Here is a 15,756-nt window from a genome sequence, read left to right on the forward strand (position 1 = left end):
TTCCTGAGGCTAGAATTTGAAATCTGGTCTTTCTGGCTCCAGTAATAGCCTGGTGCTCTATCCAATGAGCCACTTGACCAACCCAAATGTTCCTCTTCCTGACTACATACCTTCTCCAGACTACATGCCTTTATTACCTCTCCTTTCAAGCAAAGCTAGAATACCATTTCCTCCAAGAAATCTTCCCTCGTCCACATGTCATTTCTCAGGAAGGATCTTTCCTTCAGATATCACAACGTCCTGCTTCAACCTCTTGGATGGACTTCTATTGTTGACTGCATTTTTTGGTCTTCTGCCTGCTCCTGGTGACATCTCATCTATCTCTCCAAGAACCCAGAACATCACTGCATATAATATGCAAAAAGAAAGTGCTTGTAAGGGTGAGCTCAGAGGCACTTTAGAATTCAGCTGGATGTTTTCTATATAGAAATTGGATAAGAGATGAGGCTAGTCTAGGAGGGAGAGAGGGGCTCCATCCCGGGCTTAGCTAGGCCCCTGTGTAAAGAGTCAGACACAACTGAAACCACTCAGCAGTAACAACAAAATCTCCTTTGTCTACCCATTGAGAGTAGCAAGGGCTTGGTATTCTGAGCTTGAAGGATCATCGAGCTTCATCGTGTGTTAGTAGCTGTTAAATGATGACTAAATGTGGCCTAACCTTCAGAACTGAAAACTGCAAAGTAAATGGAACAGCCACCATGAGCTAGAGTGATGCCTGCCATGCCAGCAAACAGAACGTTCATTTCCAAAAGATGGACAAGCCTGTTGGCACTAGACACTTAGCTAGATCTCTTTGGGGTCTTCGTTTGGAAGAGTCTGGTACCTGGTGCTGAGAATATTCTGTAAGAGGCGAGAGAACTCGAAAGGCAGTATGACAGGCTATTCATTAAAGGGGGGGCTGAAATATTCAGCTCCCCTTCTGATGAAGGGTGTATTACTGGGGCAGCATTTCTTCTAACCTCTTTTAAAAAAACAACCTTCTTGTTTTGTACTAAAGGAGCATGGAAGAGCCTGCTCTTCTCATGGTAGCATTGGACCCAAGGACTTCAGCTAGGATGAGAAGTAAGCTTCACAGCTGGGTCCTCAATGGGTACGTAGCTGGCAGAGACTACAGGAAACTCTACCAAACAGTATGTGATGGAGTGTTGCCTGGCAGGAACCATTAAAAGGGAGCTCAGAGGATTGATAGTTTGGTCTCATTTTACAGATGAGGGAACTGAGGCTCAGGAAGAGGTAATGATCCAAAGTGGATTTGAACCCAAGACCTCTGACTTGAGAATCAAGGACTCTTATATTATTCCATCCAAGATAGGCTATCATAGAACTGTCCAGAAGAGCAGGATCCATAAGAGACTACATGTGCTTGTCTGGTGGAGTAGTATCCATCAAGGCGTTGTCCATCAGACTCTACTATGACCAGTGGGACAGGGTCAAATAAAGGCTAACACATCCAGCAACAGGATGTCATCACCTAAAGCTATCACAATATTCCCTGCTTCTGTGCCCTGGCCAACGGTGTCCCCTGCAAGTGCATCTCTCCATACAGATTTCCTACAGATTCGACTCTTCTTCCCCACGCTGTGTGTATTTATGGAAGATGTGCCCTGGTTTTGTGGGAAGCCATGTTTTATTGCTACATTTCTTTTTGCTATTTTCTTAGATGCCTTTACTTTGAAATAATTGGACCCTCAGACTCATTATGGAAGGTAAATGCATGAGAGGGAGTCTGTGAGTTACAGTTTGGAGAGGATAGAGACACAGAGCACCATGATACAGGAGCAAACATTTCTGAGGGAGACAACCTGTTCGTTGGAGTACGGGGAGAGGGAAGAGCCACAGGTGATATAATAGGGTGAATAAATTATTCCTGTTAGGAATAAGCCCCCTTCCTGTACTTCAGGACAGTATTTAGTCCCTTCTGATTTTTTTCCTTCTGCCCTATTGGTCTAAACCAATTCCTCCATGTTAGCGTTTGCTCCAGGGACAGATTTATTGAGTAGAGGAGTAATATGACTAGAGTAATGAGAGGTGGCATTGCCTCCTGGAGAGAGTGCTAGATTTGGAGCCAATAAAACCTGGAATCAAATCTCATCTCACCCCCTGAAATGTACAAGCTATATGGCCCCAAGCCAGTCACTTAACCTTTTTCTTGAGACTCAGTTTGTCCATCTGTAAACTGAGATTAAATCTGAAGATCTTGGTCACTCCTTTCAGGTATCAATTGATGATTTCCTATAAATTCTGTGTAAGAAAATGCTAATCCGAGGTTATTCAGGATAGATTGGATGAGTGAGAGATTGGTAGAGGTAGAATGCTCAGGACTTCTTAAATGATTGAACATGGCAGCTGAGGAAGAGAGGGAAGAGCCCTAGTGGGTTTCGGCCTTTTCCAGGGCCTTTCATGTCTCCTTTCTATGAATCATCTTGTCCATTTGAGTCAATTGTGAGGCCTAATGGATGAGTGTTTGCAGGTATTTTGAGAGGCGGGGATGAAAAACGCAGCTACCCTGCTGTTGCATTCACTGCATTCTGAGGCATTTGCAGTCCCCACCATCTGCATTATGCTGGCATAATACAGAGTTGGCAAAGACGGTGATGGATCAATGCACAAAGAACCTTTCTCAAATGATGAGACTTCCTAAGAAATATCCTCGATGCATCATAAAATTAACTCTGGGTGAGGGCAAGATTACAAATATATCTTGAAACCTGGAAGGTACATGCAAATGTACTTTTCCAGGCAATATTAGGTGGAGTTTCAAATGATTCGATTTTAGAACACTTATTGTGAGGGCTCCCGGGAAAATTAAAATGTCTCCATCTGCAGTCTCCTACATGAGGTGTGATTTTTCCATCAAGCAATCATCTCTGGATCTAACTCCACTAGGAAGACTTCTAATCCAGTCCAAAGCATATTTTGCTGGTCAGTAAGACACCGTGAACTTTGATAGGATAGGATCTTTCTTAACAACCAATCAAAGGAGAGGGATAAGGAAAGGCGAAGAAAGGAAAAGAGAGTGGCTTGTCTCCAACCACTTTGCTTCCCTGTCCATATCTAGATGGAGTTTGCCCAATTCCTCCCAGCGTTTTTATTTTTATTTTTTGAGTCACAATTGTCCACCCCAAACTCAAGACCCTATAAAATCCACTGAAAGGCAGAGCTATCTCCTGGAAAAAGAGCCTGACACAGAATCAGGAAGATGTGGTTTCCAGTCTTGTCTCTGACCCATTCTGGCTATGTGAGCTTGGCCAATCAATCAGTCTATGAGCATTTATTAAACTCCCTGTTATGTGTACAGCCTCTGTGCTAAGTGCTGGTGATGCAGGTACAAAGGATGAAACAATTCCTACTCTCAAAGAATTTACATTCTAATGGGAGAAACAAGTATGTATAAATATGTACATATTTATATCACATTCATATAATGTTAATAAATACAAAGAAGTAAGAAATGGTTAAATAAAAGGTAGTTGACAAAGCATTTAACTTCTTTCTGCCTCAGTTTCTCCTTCTGTTATAAGAGGGAGTTGAGTGCTATTGGCATGGGGACTCTGGGTTCACCTTGTACCCCCAAATTATAGAAGTGCTTCAGGTCAAACTGTAAGCAAGGAAATTCCTTCTATGATTCCTTGCATTCTCTTTAAGGCCAAGGAAAGGGTGGGCCTGAACTTCAAAGGCTAATGATAACAAAGATCCTTGAGAGCATTATTCCCCTTGGTTTCTCCCCTAGGTATCAGATGGACATACATACACACCTCCAGGCTATGCTTTGATGCCATCAGCTTATATCTAAGACAGCTACTTGTCCCCTAAACTATGAGGATCACCCCCTATGTCTTCAGAACATAAGACAGTACTCTGACCCCACTTAGGTGACCAATGTTCCCCTCAACTTCTGCCTGAGTTCATACTATAAGGGTTAAACATGAATTGACTAAATTTATGAGTTATAAAAGATTGTTGTGGTCGCCATTTATAAAAATTAAACTATGAGTCAAAAGGCTGGTTAGGAGCTTTATTTACAGCAAGGTAGAGATATTAAAGTGGGAAATATAGGAAGGAGGTCAAAAATACCACCTCACTAAAATACTCTAAGTCCTAATCCAAGTGCCCCAGACCTTGAATGCGAATCCAAATGTGAATCTCAACAGCCCACAAGAGTATCTCCAGTCAGGCTTTCCAACAACCAAAAACCAATGCCAAAGAGGCTGAGCTTCAAAGGGCAGTCTCTCATTCCAATGAGACAAGAGTCACACCCCAAGTAAGCATGCCTCTTCAGCCTGAATCTCCAATGCAGGAAGCCAAATATTCACCAGAATCTAAAGTCCAGATCAGAAAGCCAAAATCCAAAGAGCCAAAAGACACTGAAAACCACTGAGAACCTTCAGGGAAAACAAGGCCAAGACCCCCCAAGAATCCCACCAGAGCTCATCCTCCAGAGGCTAAGAGCCACCAAGAAAGAAGATTCCCCAATCTCTCTCTGGCTCCCACTTATGTACAATTTTCTCCACCCATCAGCTCTCCTCATCAGATCTCAGGAATCAATCACAGCCTTTCAATTTGCCTATCACTGCCGGGGAGGGTGCTTGTGGTCTGTTAGGGGGTGAACTCTCTTTGTTAATGGCTTACTAAGTGTTAAGTAGGGGTACTTGAAAGTCTTCAGTGATTAACTTAAAGGAAATAAAAATTATTTTTCACAACACCCTCCTCAAGTCAAGAGTCACATATCATCTGTTGTAAATAGAATATAAAAACCCCAGAATGGATCCCTTTAAGGAGGCAGCTTTCCATCTATGCTGTCCTCCCAGTCAAATTCAACATAAATTTCAAATTAATAAATGTATCTTTTATTGCTAAGCTTAGTTGTGGAGTCTTGCATTCTTGCCAGGGGTGCCCATCCCAAACCTGAGGGGCTCACCTGTAGCCCCCACAACACTGGGATCTCTAAGAATACTTATAAAAGTTTTAGAAATCTATGATTTTATCAGTGGCATATATTGGCCCATGATGGCCCTCAGCAATTCACAAAAGGTTTCCAGTCAAATCTCTGTATTGCAGAAAATGTGTTGATATCGATTATTAGATAGTTTCCTCCCTGGGGGTTCCCTATGGTCATGAAATCAGAGCCAAACAGAAAAGCAGAGTTTCCTGAACAAATTCTCTTAGTGTTAATGGGTCATGAGGCAGGCTATCTGGGCAAAAGAAGTTCAATAGAAAGGCTTGGGTATTTGGGGCAAGGTGAGAGCATGGGCAGGAATGGATGCCATGAGGTCTTCCATTTAGGGGCTGGAAGGAACCCCAGAGAAATCTAGTCTTACTCCATGGTCTTATGCAACTCAAGTGCCAACTTTTCCATGAGCCCCTGGACATTAGTACTGTCTCTCAATGATTGTGTCATTTTAAATTGACTGTATTTACTTCCTTGTGTGTTCCTTTGGTCAATTATTAGCTTAAATGTTCATTGTACTTAAATGAATGGAATAGAAAGGAAAGGAAGCTATTTAGGGTTTAATGACTTGTCCAAGACCACATAAATAGTGCATAGAATAGCAGGGATTTGAACCCAAACCCTTTGCCTCAAAATGAATTATACTTTTTATAAATATCTGGAGGCTCTTCAACTTACCTGATTGTGCCAACAGTAAGAAAATCAAGTCAACAAACATTTATTCAGCCCTAAATTTGTGATCCTATAAGGTGACCAGAAAGTATTTAGGTGGGTCTTTGAGCTGGTAAGAGAAGGTAAAAGTTCACCAAGTCATGGTCCAGGGCTACAAGAGTAAGACTTTAGGTTCCAGAAAGAGGAAGAAACCTAATCATCATCATCAAGGTACTGAGGCATCATGGAGAGAGAGCTGGATTTTGGATTGGAGAAGACCTGGATTCAAATGCTACCTTTGACAGATAATGGTTCCTTTAACCTCTAAGAGCCCCCAGGCAATTCTTTAACCTGGTTGGTTAGAGTTGAATTGTCATTCTATAGCCAGGGATGCGATCTCCACCCTTGGAGGTCCCTAACAAACTAAATTATACCTCTGGACCAAATAAACAACAACCACAACCACATTAACTCAATAGGACTTTATAATGTACCTGGTGTTCTCCAGAGTGCTGATTTTGTTTTTAAGCAGACCAGTCAACAATCAACAAGAAGAATTTAAGTGCTTACTATGTGTCTAGTCATTGTGTTATTCTGAACGCAAGATCCACAGCATCAATTCTGAATTCTCTAAAACTCTTTTCCTCCTCTCTCGACCCCAAAACTGGGCTGAATTTCTCAAAGTCCATCATCATGGAGGCAACAACCTTCCCACCATGATTCCCTGATCAGATAGGCTACACTCTGAAAGAAACTTTCTCTATCTCTCCTAGGCACTCCAACATCACCATGCTGTGCATGAAATTTCCTACATCGCAAAGGATATCACAGACCACCGAGCCTTTGGATATGTCTGTGGGAAAGAAGGAAACCACAGATTTGTGGCCATCAAAACAGCCCAGGCAGTGAGTATGCCAGTCTGCAAGTAAATATCTAGTCACAACAGTGCCTTTGCCTTTGCCTTTAGGATACACAGTTAGGAAAAATATTTTTATAGTTAAGGATCCTGAGTTTGAATCCTGACCCTGCCACTTCCTGTCCCATCTTCCCTGGACCTCAGTTTATACACCTCCTAAGATCACAGGATTAGTTGAGCCTCCCTACTATAGTCCACCCACCTCTAAATCTATTGATTGAGTCTCTCTTGGAATAGATATATTGATGTGGCTTGGTATGAAGTGAAGGTAGGTAGTGTAATACCAGATTTAGAAGTAAAGGGATTTCACAGTACATCCCATGCACCTTTCTTGTTTTACTGTTGAGGAAGTCAAAGTCCAGAAAGCTTAAGTGACTTCCTCAAGGATACACAGGAAATAAGTGGCTGTTTCTTGAGACTTCAAACTAAACTTTCTTTTGACCCTACTATGCTCCCTTCCATTGCTGTAGATGTGGAATGGACCTCTCAAATTATTTAATCCATTCCATTAATTTTGCAGAAGAAAGAGCTAGCGGTTAAAGAACCTAATGTACACAGGTAGCAAAACTGGGATCAGAACTCGGGTCCTTTGCCTCAAACCCAAAACTCTTTCTTCTACAACCTATGGCCCTCTCTGTTCCAGAGGGTTGGCCTCAAATGCAGCTAAGCAACCCCCCAAGAAGGAACCATTTTCCCTTCCAGTTTTTTCTCCATTTGCTTCTCCTAATTACCAATTATTTTTCTTTCCAATTAAACTGGATGTACTCATTGTACACAAACAAATTTACTTCCATTCACAGCCTTCCCCCAAAAAAGAGAGGCAAGAAAAAATAAATAATTCTTTTACAAAAAGCTTGTGCTCATTTCATTGTATTAAAAGATAGGAACAAATAAAAAGCAACACCTTTTATGTATATAATTATAATTATTATTAATTTGCAAATATAATTAGCTGGCAGAATGAACTTTCGCCCAGATGTAATTTGCTAAGCCAATATAAACAAGGTTGAATTAATTTAGGGTGAAGTGCTTTCAACTTAATAATAAAATGAGCTTCTGGAGGTGGGAGCCAGCAGGGAGAGAAATGGGTCGCTGCCCAAGGGGGGTTCTTCCCTCCTTAATGTGGGTTTCCTACTTTGTCTCTCTGCAGGCCGAACCCGTGATCCTGGACCTGCGTGATCTCTTTCAACTCATTTATGAATTGAAACAGAGAGAAGAGCTGGAGAAGAAGGCGCAGAAGGATAAACAGTGCGAACAGGCAGTATACCAGGTACATCCGTAGATGTGGCCTGGAGCCTGCAAAAATGAAAACTCTAAGGAAACAGATGTGAAGGTGTCAGTTAATGCTTCCAGGGCCCGAGGAGAGTGTTGGTGTAAAGAACTTGGGTGGAAGCAGGCTGTTAGAAGAGGGGTCTCCACTGCCTGCCTTTCCCTTTCCATTTGGTGATCCAACTTTGAGATGAAGGAAAGAGCCCATTGAAATCTTCAACCCCATTCATGCTATGAGTTAGAAGGACAGAAATTCAATTGTCACAGCCGTAGCGTGGAGGGAAGTAGGGGGTGATGGAGTGGAAGGGTGTGGGGAGTGGTGGGAAGGGGTCTAAGAGGTTGTTTGCCTTTCTCCACACCTTTCAGCTGGACCTCTTCAACAACACCTGTCCTCCCCAGGACTGGTTTCTTTGCAATCCTTTAATCTCTGACTATGGTCTCACATCTCTTCTGTTTTCATCCTTTGCTTTTTGCCCTCCCTTCTCTGACTCTGCGGTAGACAATTTTGGAGGAGGATGTAGAAGATCCCGTGTACCAGGTAATTTCGGAAGCTTTGTGGGTCATTCATGGTTAGGCTAGACAAGAGGGATGGCATTCCAGAATTCTCTCAGGGGTCCAGAGGGACCCCTGACTGAAAAGAAGAGAACTTCTTCAGAGAGCTCAAGAGTTTACCAGGCTTGGAAAGATGACCAAGAAAAACAAACACATCTAAGGAAACCTTAAGAGCAAGTGTGAGAGATTTCCCTTTTCCTCTCTACTCTCCACCGCCATATTGCTTTTAAAATCTGTCCTTGGAGCTGGATATATGGAAGGGTGGTGTGAGGAGTATGCCTTGTTCATTAGAAGAGTAATTTGCATGATTCTCTAAGGCAAAGGTTGGCCAGTTAGCTCACACTGGGGCAGCCCTGGTAGGATTATTCATCTGGGGAAAGAACGGTCTGATTTCCCAACAGATGATTGCACTGGTCATGGACTCTTTGGCCTTCCTGTTACAGGGCCCCACACAACAATGGGAAGGGTAGCTCATAGGAGCAGAGAAAAATGATGAAAATATTGGGGTGGACAGGTTCTTCTCTCCTAGATCTAAATTTGAAATTGATTGTACTCTCTACAGAACACATGTATTTATTTATTTTATAATTGCATTAGAATTTGAAAGGTGCAAGGGTTTAACAGTGTATATGACTGAGAACCTCCCCCCCATCCAATGTATAATTCATGATTAACACAATTGGAATATTAGAGTTTAAAGGACAATCATTTATTTTTTTAATCTGTATGATAAATTGAGTATCTAAAATTAATTCACAGTTGCTGCATTGGTTGTTATAAAGGTTTCATTTTTTCCCTTTAAAAATCCCTCTTTCCAAAATACAAATAATAGTTTTACAAAGTATCTGTGTTGGATTTTTACCTATGAATCTGTTTATTTGTTTGCTTTTTTTCTCAAAGAGATGGCTTTTTGACCATGCAGGCTATTTTCTGGGGTTCCCTATTGCCAGTTAATGCTGCATTTCCAATAAGAAAGTGAAATTCGGGGACTAAAGTCACTAGAGATTTTTTCAGGCTTCCTATTTACTCTAGAAGCTTAGACCAGAAATAGCAACAAAGATGGAGGGAGGTTGGCACACTTTCCTTGTCCCTGGATTCAATAAGAATGTAATTGTGCCACCAAAGTGGGTAAACTTTCCTGGTGGTGAGGCAATATCCCGGCTCAGTATAATGTCCCCAGGAATAAACACCCCAGTGAGGAGGCCAGATTGAATTTCAGGTGAGAAGGCAGCAGGGGATGGATTCTCCTCATCCGTCCTAGGACTACCTGGTCTTTGAAACCACTTTTGTTTAAAAAAACAATCTGATAGCTGTTGGCCATTCAGCGATTGTGCTTCTCCCTGGACCACCTGGTCTCTGTTAAGCCTTTGCTCTGTATCTGTGTCTTCAGTACTTGCCTGATTGATCTCCTGTTCCAAATGGTCTTTTTCTCCCTTTCTTTTCCATCTCTGACCTTTCTTCTTTGGACAACATTCCAATAGTACATTGTGTTTGAGGCTGGACATGACCCAATCCGTGAGCCTGAAACAGAAGAGAACATTTACCAGGTATCGTCTTACTTACATTGTTGCAGAGCCCAGACTTCGAGCACTTGGAGTCCTGTGGGGAAGGGGTATCTCTCCCTTTATAGGGCAAAGGCATCTAGAGAGATGTCCCTTTAGCATTCCTGATGCCTGGTTTAATCACAAAAGAATGAGTTGTTAATGGTTTATCTGACATACCCCCTGGAGTCTTTCTTGGTCAGAACACAGGATGATGGGTACGCTAGACTGCAGTCTGCCACTCACTCACTGGGTTTAGGCTGCTTACCCTCTGCTGCCAAATAGGGATTTTAGAACAGACAATGACTAAGATTCTTTGAATGCTATCTTGTAAGGTCTCTGACAGATCTATTATTGGACATTCTATGTCTGTGTTCCAAGGTTCCATTCCAGTGTTGAGATTCCATGTTCCAAAGTTGCTCCCAATTCCACCAACCTTTATTCTATGTTCTAACATTCTGTATTCTAAGCTCTCTTTTAGCTCTAACTTTCTGTGGTCAAAGAAGTAGCTTTGTGACCCTGGGCAAGCCACTTATTATTTCCCTGCCTCTCTGTCCTTATCTGTCAAATGGGAATAATTTTATGCCACCTCTTAGGAATGATGTGGAAATCAGATGAGATAACACATTTGAAGCATTCTATGAACTTTAAATCACTGTCTAAATGTTTGCTGGCTATCATCATTCATGATCATCACTATTATTATCTTCAAGGCCCATTCCAGCATCAAAATTCTGTATTTAACAATCTAACATTTATGACCTAAGATCTTGTTTCGCTACCCACATAGTTAAGCCAGCCATTCTCCCTGCTGCTATCCAGGTTGTACAAGGGTAGCTCCTTGGGGTCGGTAGAGAATGCCACCTAAAGTCGGGAGGACCTCATTTCCAATCACAGTCCTGTCATGTATGACCAAATGATTTCACGGGTCTAGTTTTCACTTTCGTTACTTCTAAAACGCAGACGTTGGACCAGGAAGCCCCTGAGGTTCCCTCTAGCACATCTGAGACCCTGTGATGTAAGAAACTTAAGTTTTATGAAAACAACTATCCAGCTTGAGGGGTGGCAGCACTGACTGTGCTCATGATTCCTTCCCCGATACCAAGAATGCCCACCATTGTTCCTTTGCAAAATCCAGTGAGTCGGGTTCAAATTCAGTTTCTAGACCCCACAATTGATGTACAACTTTTCAGGCTATGTGTTTTCTGTAATGCAAAGCCCACTGGAAATTCCGTTGTTTTAACAAGAGCTACCAAAGGACAGTGTGCACTTTTAAAGGAGCTTCCATTGGTTTGGGATTTAACCAAAAGGTTTTCACCTTCTTCTGAAGCCAAGCAGCTGAGAGAAATGAATATGAATATAGGATATTTTCAGTAACTAACAAATCATTTGCTTCCTCCATCTTATTAGTAAGAGACACAGAGCCGAGGACGCAGATGTGCGATTCTAATCTTAGTTCAGTCCTGAACAGTCTGGCAACAGGCAGGTCCCTGCTGGGAAAAATTGTTAACATGGCTTAGCTTGAGTCTGCCTTCAGAGAAGCAGCTTAATATCCTCAATAGACAGGGGAGCATCAGAACCAGGAATACCTGGGTTCAGGACTCTGTCTCTGATACATATTGGCTGAATGACCCTGGGCAAGTCAATGGAACTCTCAGTGCTCCAGGGTAGAAGGCAGTTCCCAAGTATGAAAATATAATTAGGAAATACTTAATGAAAAACAAAATAAAAACAGATAAAACAAACCAATCAATGAAAAGAGATAAAATGGAGAGATTTTTAATTAATTTTTAAATAATTGAATGAATACAATTTTTAAAATGAAGTCAATATGCAGCCTGCAGAGATCCTAAAGTGTGGGTTAGTGACTCACATTTCTATTTGAGTTTGGTCTCACTACTCTAAGACTGAATTGCAGACAAGAGACCTATTTGCCTTGGTAGGGGAATTTTATTCTCCTAGGGATTTCCTGTCCCAATCACATCACAAGTCTAGTTCCTAATCCTGTTCTAGCTTCAGTCTAACTGTCTCAATCTGTTCTTCTATTCAAGACATAGTGCAAGGATAATGAGAGGTTATAACATCCAATTTATATTGGTTATAACATCCAATCCCTTAGAACATAGAAAGAAGAAAACGTAGAAAAAAAGAGAGCTTTGAACAGAGAATTTTAAAACCAAGACCTAAAACGTTGCAATTAGAAGAGACCTTAGAGATCATATGATATAGTCTACTCATTAGTGTGGTGAGTTCAGATTTGTCCTCAGCCCAACACTAGCTAGGTCACTCTGGAAAGTCACAGCACTTGCCTCAGTTTCCTCATCTGTAAAATGAGTCAGAGAAGGCAATGGCAAAGCACTCTAGCATCTTTGCCAAGAAATCCCAAATGGGATCACTGAGTCAAGCACTTCTGAAATGACTGGACAACAGTTGAGTCCTACAGAGTTTCTGTGACTCACTTAAGAACAACAAAGTAGAAGAAATAAAGCTTGAATTCGGGTCTTCAGAATAATTCTCCATTTGAGGGGAGGGAATTTTTTTAATGGCCAATTGAGAGAATACGTAGTCAAATTCTTTTGTAAAAGTCTGATTTTTGTTTCAAAAGCTACCATTATCCTGGGTGCTGCCTGCTATATTCCCCTTAAAATGTGGTCCCAAATATATACTGGTAATAAGCAAATTCCATCAGCTAGAGATTGAAAGTAAACAGAAGTGAAAATCTGATGCGGGTGTTTTCTTGGGGGCTTTTAATTCAAATGATTCCTCCCAAGCAGTCTCTTCCCCCAAGGAATTTACATTCTCCTTCAAGGATCAGGGATTTCATGGCTGTGAGTTCTCCCTCCACTGACAAATGTCAAAATTCCCTTTTGCCTTAAGAAATAATATTTTGGGGTGGGTATGGCTGAAAAATCCATTATACTGTGGTCAGAGTAACAAGGAGCCTACCTGATCTTAGCTGGGTTGGCCCATTGCTGGGATGAGGCATCAGGAAAGGATAGCAGTGGATGGCATATGCATCCCTAGACCTGTGATTTCACAAGTATGAGAGTTCCCTTTGTCAGTACCAATCATTGGTAGCTTATGGTCCTTGAGAACTGCCTGAACCTCAGAGAAGTCACCATAATCACATAGGTAGGTGGAAAGGAAGGAAGGAAGGAAGGAAGGAAGGAAGGAAGGAAGGAAGGAAGGAAGGAAGGAAGGAAGGAAGGAAGGAAGAAAGGAAGGAAGGAAGGAAGGAAGGAAGGAAGGAAGGAAGGAAGGAAGGAGGGAGGAAGGAAGATAGATAGAAAGATGGCCAAATGGATAATAAGAAGATGGAGTTAATGAGCTGTAGTTCCAAGTTAATTCTATCTGAAGACAGAAACCTTGGGACTCAATCTACACTTGTCCTATCTTCCACCAGTGAGACTGGCCAAATCACTGCATTGCTCAAGAACCTCCATTTTCTCACCTATAAAAATGAGGAATTTGAACCACAAGACACCTAGGGTTCCTTTTAATTTTAAAGATTATTGGCTATAGAATTTTATTGATTTTAAAGTCCAAAAGAAAATGGTATTAGATTATCCATTTTGGGGAATCAACTGACTGTTCTTTGCTTGCTCCATCTTTATCAATAATGAATGAGCCTTTTATGGTGAAGCATATTAATAGTCAAGTGTAAAAAAATGGTTATTTCAGGAACATTGAAAAGAATACCAATCATATTCCCAGGACTAAGGGGGAAGAGAGGGGGGAGGAATGGAGGAAGGGGAAGGGGGAGGGGGAGAGGGAGAGAGAGAGTAGCAGAAGAAAATTCATAGCTTGGGGATATATTTCCACTATCTTCATTAGAGTCATTTAGGAATTCTTAGGTTCATAAAGTTAGAATTGGAAGTAACCTTAGAGGTCCTCAGATGTAACCCTTTATTTTATAGATGAGTAAACTGAGGCCCACAGAGAGAAAGTAACATACCAAGATCATGCATTTATTGATTTAGAGCTAGAAGAGATTTTGGAGATCAGCTGGTCTAACCCTCTTGTTTTACACATGAAGAAACACACCTGCACAACCTAAGTGTCTTTCCCAAGGTCACACAGCTAGTAATTGTAAGAGGAAGAGGTAGTATTTGCCTGATTCTAAAAATCACATTCTTTCTATTGCACTATACTGCTTATGCTCTCCCTTTAAAAGAACCCCTGGTTAACAAACAAAATCTCCACCATCAAACAGAATGTGGAATTTGCTATGAACTATATTGATAGAATTCCTTTCTTTCCAAGTTGGATTAATTCGACAAGCATTGATTAAAGGCCTGCTGTGTACCAGACATTGTTCAAGGGCTGGGAATCCAGAGACATAAATATACCTGCCTTCAGAGCCCTTAGGTTCTCTTAGAGTTAGGACCTATACAGGTAGTTAAATACAGAGAACATACCAACCCATTTTAAGAAAAGAGCCACAAATTGAGTGGATCAGGAACACTGTACATCTCTGGTGGAAAAGTGAGAAAGGTGGGTACATGTTGACACATCATCAGTCCTATAGAGGGCTTAATAAATGAGAAACTGATTTAGCACCTACAGTTTGCCCCCAAAGAGTGTTAACTTAGTGAGGACATGGAGAAAAGCAAAAAAAGAATCCTTGTCCTCAAGGAGCTGATAGTCTAATGAAGTTTAGCCCATAGTATAAAAAAAGGAAACAACCAAGAGCTGCTTTGCTGATTCCCTCCCAAACTACATTGTATTTAACTATACCGTATATATGTGTATTTATTGAGATGATATTTATTCTGTTTATATCTTCATATTTCTCCCCCCAATAACAGGTAAGCACTTTGAGGACAAGGATCGTGCTATTCTTTGTATTTGTATCCCCATTAGCAGGCACAGTGTCTGGCACATAGGAGGTGTGTTAATTAATCTGTAATTGTTAACTAATGAGAAAGAATAATATGAATTAGTTAGTGAGACCCGGAAGATCAAGGAACAACATTTAAGCAATCTTTATTTCATAGAATCAAAGAATTTCAGGAACCTGAGAAATTACTCTGACCTAGCACTTAAAGACCTTCAATGATGGGAGCTTACTTCTTCATGCATGAATTCTTCCAGCATGGGACAGCTCCGAGAATCAGGACGTTTCCTAATACGGGGCTAGACATTGCCTAATTTTTATTTCACACATTTTTAGGGGTAGAAATAAGATGCACAAGTTATATTTCCATTAAGGGCAATCCAGATGGCCAGGTATTATCTAGTCCAACTCTCCCTTCCAGGTGCATAGTGTCCTTCCTTTTCCTTCATTATGGTACAGTGGAAAGGGTAATTTCTCTGCAATCAGAGGACCTAAATTCATCTATTTGTATTCTCATTTTACCAGTTGAGAAAATTGAGGCAAAAAAATATTGAGTGATTTTCCCAGAGTCAAACATTTCATAACTATCTGAGGCCAAATTTGAACTCGTCTTCTTGACTCCAAGTTCAACATTCAATCCACTATACCACTTAGCAGTCTTTGAGGGCTTAGCATAGTGTTTGGCACATAGTAGGTGCTTGATAAATATTTACTGAGTGGCTGGTCAGTTGTGGTATGTCTCACACCTAAGGTCTTATGGGTAAAACCAGTGGTCTCTGACAGCAAGACATGTGTTGTGGTTGAGCATGGAGCCTTCATTTAGTTCTTTAGAAATAATAATACTTATTATTTTATAGTTCCCATTTACATAAGACTTTATGGTTTACAAAGTGCTTTTTTCAAAGTGTCTTAATATGATTTCCTTTGGTTATTTATCAGGTTCCGAGGGAGTTTATGATGTGCCAAAAAGTCAGCCTGTGAGTGTAAGTATCCAGTGGCCTCTTGCCCTTTCCACGCACACCATGTTTCTAAAGCACTTTGA

At 41.2% G+C, this 15,756-nt stretch overlaps 1 protein-coding gene across 1 annotated transcript in view; it reads left to right on the forward strand.

The window, feature by feature from the left end:
• Positions 1-15,756, forward strand: part of DAB1 (DAB adaptor protein 1) — a 333,073-nt gene that overhangs the window by 232,948 nt on the left and 84,369 nt on the right. The window contains exons 6-10 of the mRNA XM_056814594.1: positions 6,373-6,504; positions 7,666-7,785; positions 8,284-8,322; positions 9,818-9,967; positions 15,662-15,697. Coding sequence (XP_056670572.1) covers positions 6,373-6,504; positions 7,666-7,785; positions 8,284-8,322; positions 9,818-9,967; positions 15,662-15,697 — 477 coding nt within the window. The remainder of the gene's footprint in view (positions 1-6,372; positions 6,505-7,665; positions 7,786-8,283; positions 8,323-9,817; positions 9,968-15,661; positions 15,698-15,756) is intronic.

This window comes from Monodelphis domestica, chromosome 2 (genome assembly GCF_027887165.1).
Source record: "Monodelphis domestica isolate mMonDom1 chromosome 2, mMonDom1.pri, whole genome shotgun sequence".
NCBI classification, from domain to species: domain Eukaryota; kingdom Metazoa; phylum Chordata; class Mammalia; order Didelphimorphia; family Didelphidae; genus Monodelphis; species Monodelphis domestica.